Below are 3,894 nucleotides of genomic sequence, written 5' to 3'. Positions count from 1 at the left end.
CTACTTTTAACTTTTATCATTTTACTATATTACGCTTTATTTGGTGAAAACTAATAGTTAGTATAAGATAACCAGACAAACTATACCTTTATGTCATATAGATTCCGATTAATTGTTTTCAAGAAAGTCATCTAGAAAAAAAAATGTAAACGAACAAAAAAATGAAAATTTAGAAGCACAATGATACTTTTTTTTATCAGCAAAGAATAAAATAAATTAAATAGAATACTTGAGGGGTACTCTAACCCTTATACAAAAAAGCAGAACCTGGACAAATAGATGCAATAGCTTATCATGGTTCCGTCAAAATAAAAGATCATTCAAAACTAGATGATCACGATGACACTATTTTAAAGAGTTTGTAACTTTAAAAAGAAATTTTATATATACCTATAATAAAAAGAAAATAACACTTAACATCTTTTGAGCTTGACTCTTATTTTAAAATTACACTAATTAACATTTAACTTTTTTTAGGCTAGTTTAACACGAATTCAACTAACTCTAGACATACATACAAAAAAATTAAATCTCAAACTGTTACACTTTTGAACCATATATAGGTTTATATATATATATATATATATATATATATATATATATATATATATATATATATATATATATATATATATATATATATATATAAGTTGACACTATATGTTAAAAATTTCACACACCAGAAAGTAATAAAATAATGTTTGTGTAATATTAAAGTGTAACTAAAAAGTAAGAAGAGAAAAACAAAGGAGCATGCAGGTTTGACAAAAGAGTAACATATATTTACAGAGATATGGAGACAAAAATTTCGAATAATTCAAATTAGGATGGGTGTTATACGGTAGGTTTTCGTACAAGAACATAACCACATCGTATTTTACAGTGGAAAATATAAAAATGATTTTGGCAATAACATTGTAATATGATTGTCCTGTCCTGAATTGTAAAATCAAACAGATTAAAAAGTAGACTAAAGAAGAGGTAGAGAATGTGTTTTTTTTTTATCGAAATATTGTATATGTTTGGAAGTTGTGATGAGTTTGTTGTATGCTGAGTAAGTTCTGTATTACAAAGGAGATGAAAACTTGCGTCATGCAAATAATTGATGTTTTTACTCATTTCTTCTCTCTAACTATCAAAGACAACCAATAATTAGCTTAATTCCTAGGAAGAAATAAATTAATGAGAGTCAGAAGAAGAAGAAGAAGAAGTCCAGAGGGAGGCAGAAAGCAAGCGCCGAGATTTCCAATCCAACACCAACTTATTAGCCCCCAACTCCTCTACCCGATATCCGTCGTTGAAAAGACCCAATAGAAGCTTCGCTTGGCAATGATTGGCGAAGCTCATCGGAACTCCCCTCAACCCTGCCGCACCCAACCACTCCCCCCACGACCCTCTCTCCTCCACCTCTTCACCAGTCCGATATACCCGGGCCAGAGACCCCACTATCCTTGGGCCTAAGAAAACCCGCTCTACAAGGGCCCTGGCCCGCCCCTGCATCGGAAACCCAGCCTCCAGCGAGTCAAACACCGCCGAATAGTGATGCAGCGAGTCCATGAACCTTCCAACGAACCCTCCCACACTGGACCCCACCTCTTCCTCCACCAAAGTCACCAGCCTCGGCTTCAACTCTTTCGCTCCACTCAAAAACGACGCAATCGAATCGGGCGTGCGGTAACTCAGGTGCGGTAAGTTTAACATGCAGTTCAAAACCAAAGCCTCTCCGCGAACCAACTTCAGAGACGAAGGTTTAAACGTTTCGTCGGGATCCAACCTGCACTGGTGGAACGTGAAAGGCTGCCCAAGGGATGCGGCGAACGCCGTCAACCGCCTCCCGGTCTCCTGCACGGTGGTGATGGAGCGGCGTCCGGTGCCGGTTCGGGACAATGCTGTGATTCGGAGGTGTGGGCCCGGTGGACCTGTTTTGTCGGAGGCAAGGGCCTGCATGAGAGAAGCCCACTGGACCCCTTCCATGATGTCGTAGTCTACGATGTGGACTCGGCGCTCGTGGGCCACGGTCTCGAGGATGGCCTGGTTGGCGGTGAAGTGTCCGAACTTGACGTAAGGAGACATGTCCTGGAGCAGTTGGAACGCCGCGAGGGTGTCGTTTTGATGATGATGATGATGATGATCGTCGCGGGGGTGGTGGGACCCATATGTGATGTTGTAGTGATGTTTGCTGTGATTGTGCGCACCCCCGGCGCCTTCTAGCAGGCCCCGGAGTGCGTCGGTGAAGTAGGCGGCGAGCCTCTCCATGTTGGAGCCGTGCGAGGCGTGGGACACCAAATCCTTGAGCCGAACCAATATCACTCGAGCCAGTTCGCGACTCTTGGTGGTGCCGGTGAGGGCCTCCGCGGCGGCCATGAGCAGATGGACCAGTCTTAGGCCCTTAGAATCGTCGGCGGCAGCTGTTTCTTCATCCTCGTCGTCTTGCTCCGTTATAGAGGCCGAGGGGGAGTTACTGGCGGCGTGGTCGTCAGGGCTGGGATACTCGGCGGGACCGTCGGAGACGATAGAGTCGATAAGGTTGTGGAAGTCATCGTGGGATCCGGTGAAGGCGTCCCAGTTGACGAGGGGGGACCAGTGGTTCCAGTTGCAACCGTAGTCGTCGTCGGAAGAGGGGGTGGTGTGTCGAGAGAAGTGGAGGTTGTGGATTACATCCATGTCTGGGTCCATGTCTATTTCCATGTTGGAGGTTGGGGAGAAAAGAAGAGAGAATAAAAAGAAAGTGGGTAGATGTATGATGTATTAAGGAGATGCAGAAGTGGAGTTGTGTGGTGTGGGGTGGGAGATTTATAAAGGGGTTGAGAGTGGAAGAAGAGAAGGGTGTTGATGGGTGACTGAGAGTTTTGCCGGCTGCCCAGTTGATGTTTCATTCAATTTTAATAAAATATTACCTATTCATCATCATTACTGGTGCCGTTTTTTATGGGTGGTAGTGTTACTTCGGTGCCTTGGGGGTTTATAAGTGCCCTTCCATGGTGGACCTTTGAATAGGCATAGAAGGCCAAATTGGTAATTCCGTTAAGAAATAATTCTGAATTTCAAGGTTGCCTCTACATGTCTCTAGATAATTTTAGGGTTCGATCGGGAGTGGCGGAGCTGGTGTCGACGATGGCGGAGTGGAACTCGCAGCTGATTGTTGAAACTATATGATTCTGCCACAAAACTATATGAATTTACAGAGTCTCCACATCATGGTAAGCTATAAATATCTGTTACAAACCCTTTGTTAAAATAGGCACAAGCCACGCCCACAGCTTTAAACATATAATGAGAGTGGTGGTATAGTATAGTGACATGAGTGATACTTAATTATTGTTTAGTAGCTAATGGACTAATAATAAAGTCAATGGTTGACTTGAAATGTACAAGTTATGAGATTGTTGCAGCAGCCATAGATGCACCCAAAGAGTTACTTAACTAAATGGCCGGCATGTTCCTCAAAATCAGGCAAGGAGGCAGTCCCATATTTGTGAGGCAGTTTCTCATTTCATGACTCGTAATAAAATAGAATTTAGGGTTACATGTTATATGTGCTATAACATTAAAAATAACCACTCCTAGGAAATAAAAATAATTAGGAAGCAGAGAAGATAATATTTGGTCACAAACTATAACCATTTTAAGTAATATAGCCTTGAGGTGGCTCTATAGTTGAGTCCCAATCTGCAAAACTGAATGTCAAACACAAATAATTAGAAAACAGCTGAAAGTACAAACCCTTAAATGTCATGGTTCGAAAATTCCAGACACAGGTGTGATCTTCATCTGCCAGTTGTTACTTCAACAGTGTCCACAATTATTTTAATCTAATCGTATTACACTAATCAATTCTCTAAGTTTATAAAATACTGATAGCATAATCGTTTTAAATATATTCTTTTTAATATG

The 3,894-nt window shown here is 41.6% G+C and overlaps 1 protein-coding gene across 1 annotated transcript; it reads right to left on the bottom strand.

Annotated features, from left to right (window-relative positions):
- Window positions 1-971: 971 nt before the first annotated feature.
- Window positions 972-3,397, bottom strand: LOC114162655 (nodulation-signaling pathway 2 protein). The gene has a single exon (XM_028046611.1). The coding sequence runs from the start codon at window positions 2,686-2,688 to the stop codon at window positions 1,180-1,182; it is 1,509 nt and encodes a 502-aa protein (XP_027902412.1). The 5' UTR covers window positions 2,689-3,397; the 3' UTR covers window positions 972-1,179.
- Window positions 3,398-3,894: the final 497 nt, after the last annotated feature.

Source organism: Vigna unguiculata, chromosome 9, assembly GCF_004118075.2.
Source record: "Vigna unguiculata cultivar IT97K-499-35 chromosome 9, ASM411807v1, whole genome shotgun sequence".
Taxonomy (NCBI): domain Eukaryota; kingdom Viridiplantae; phylum Streptophyta; class Magnoliopsida; order Fabales; family Fabaceae; genus Vigna; species Vigna unguiculata.
Note: the sequence above shows the minus strand (reverse complement) of the source record. Positions and strands in the feature narration are given on the sequence as shown.

Excerpts from the sequence above, each read along its gene's own strand:
- LOC114162655 (XM_028046611.1), bottom strand. The coding sequence starts at position 2,688 with ATGGAAATAGACATGGACCCAGACATGGATGTAATCCACAACCTCCAC.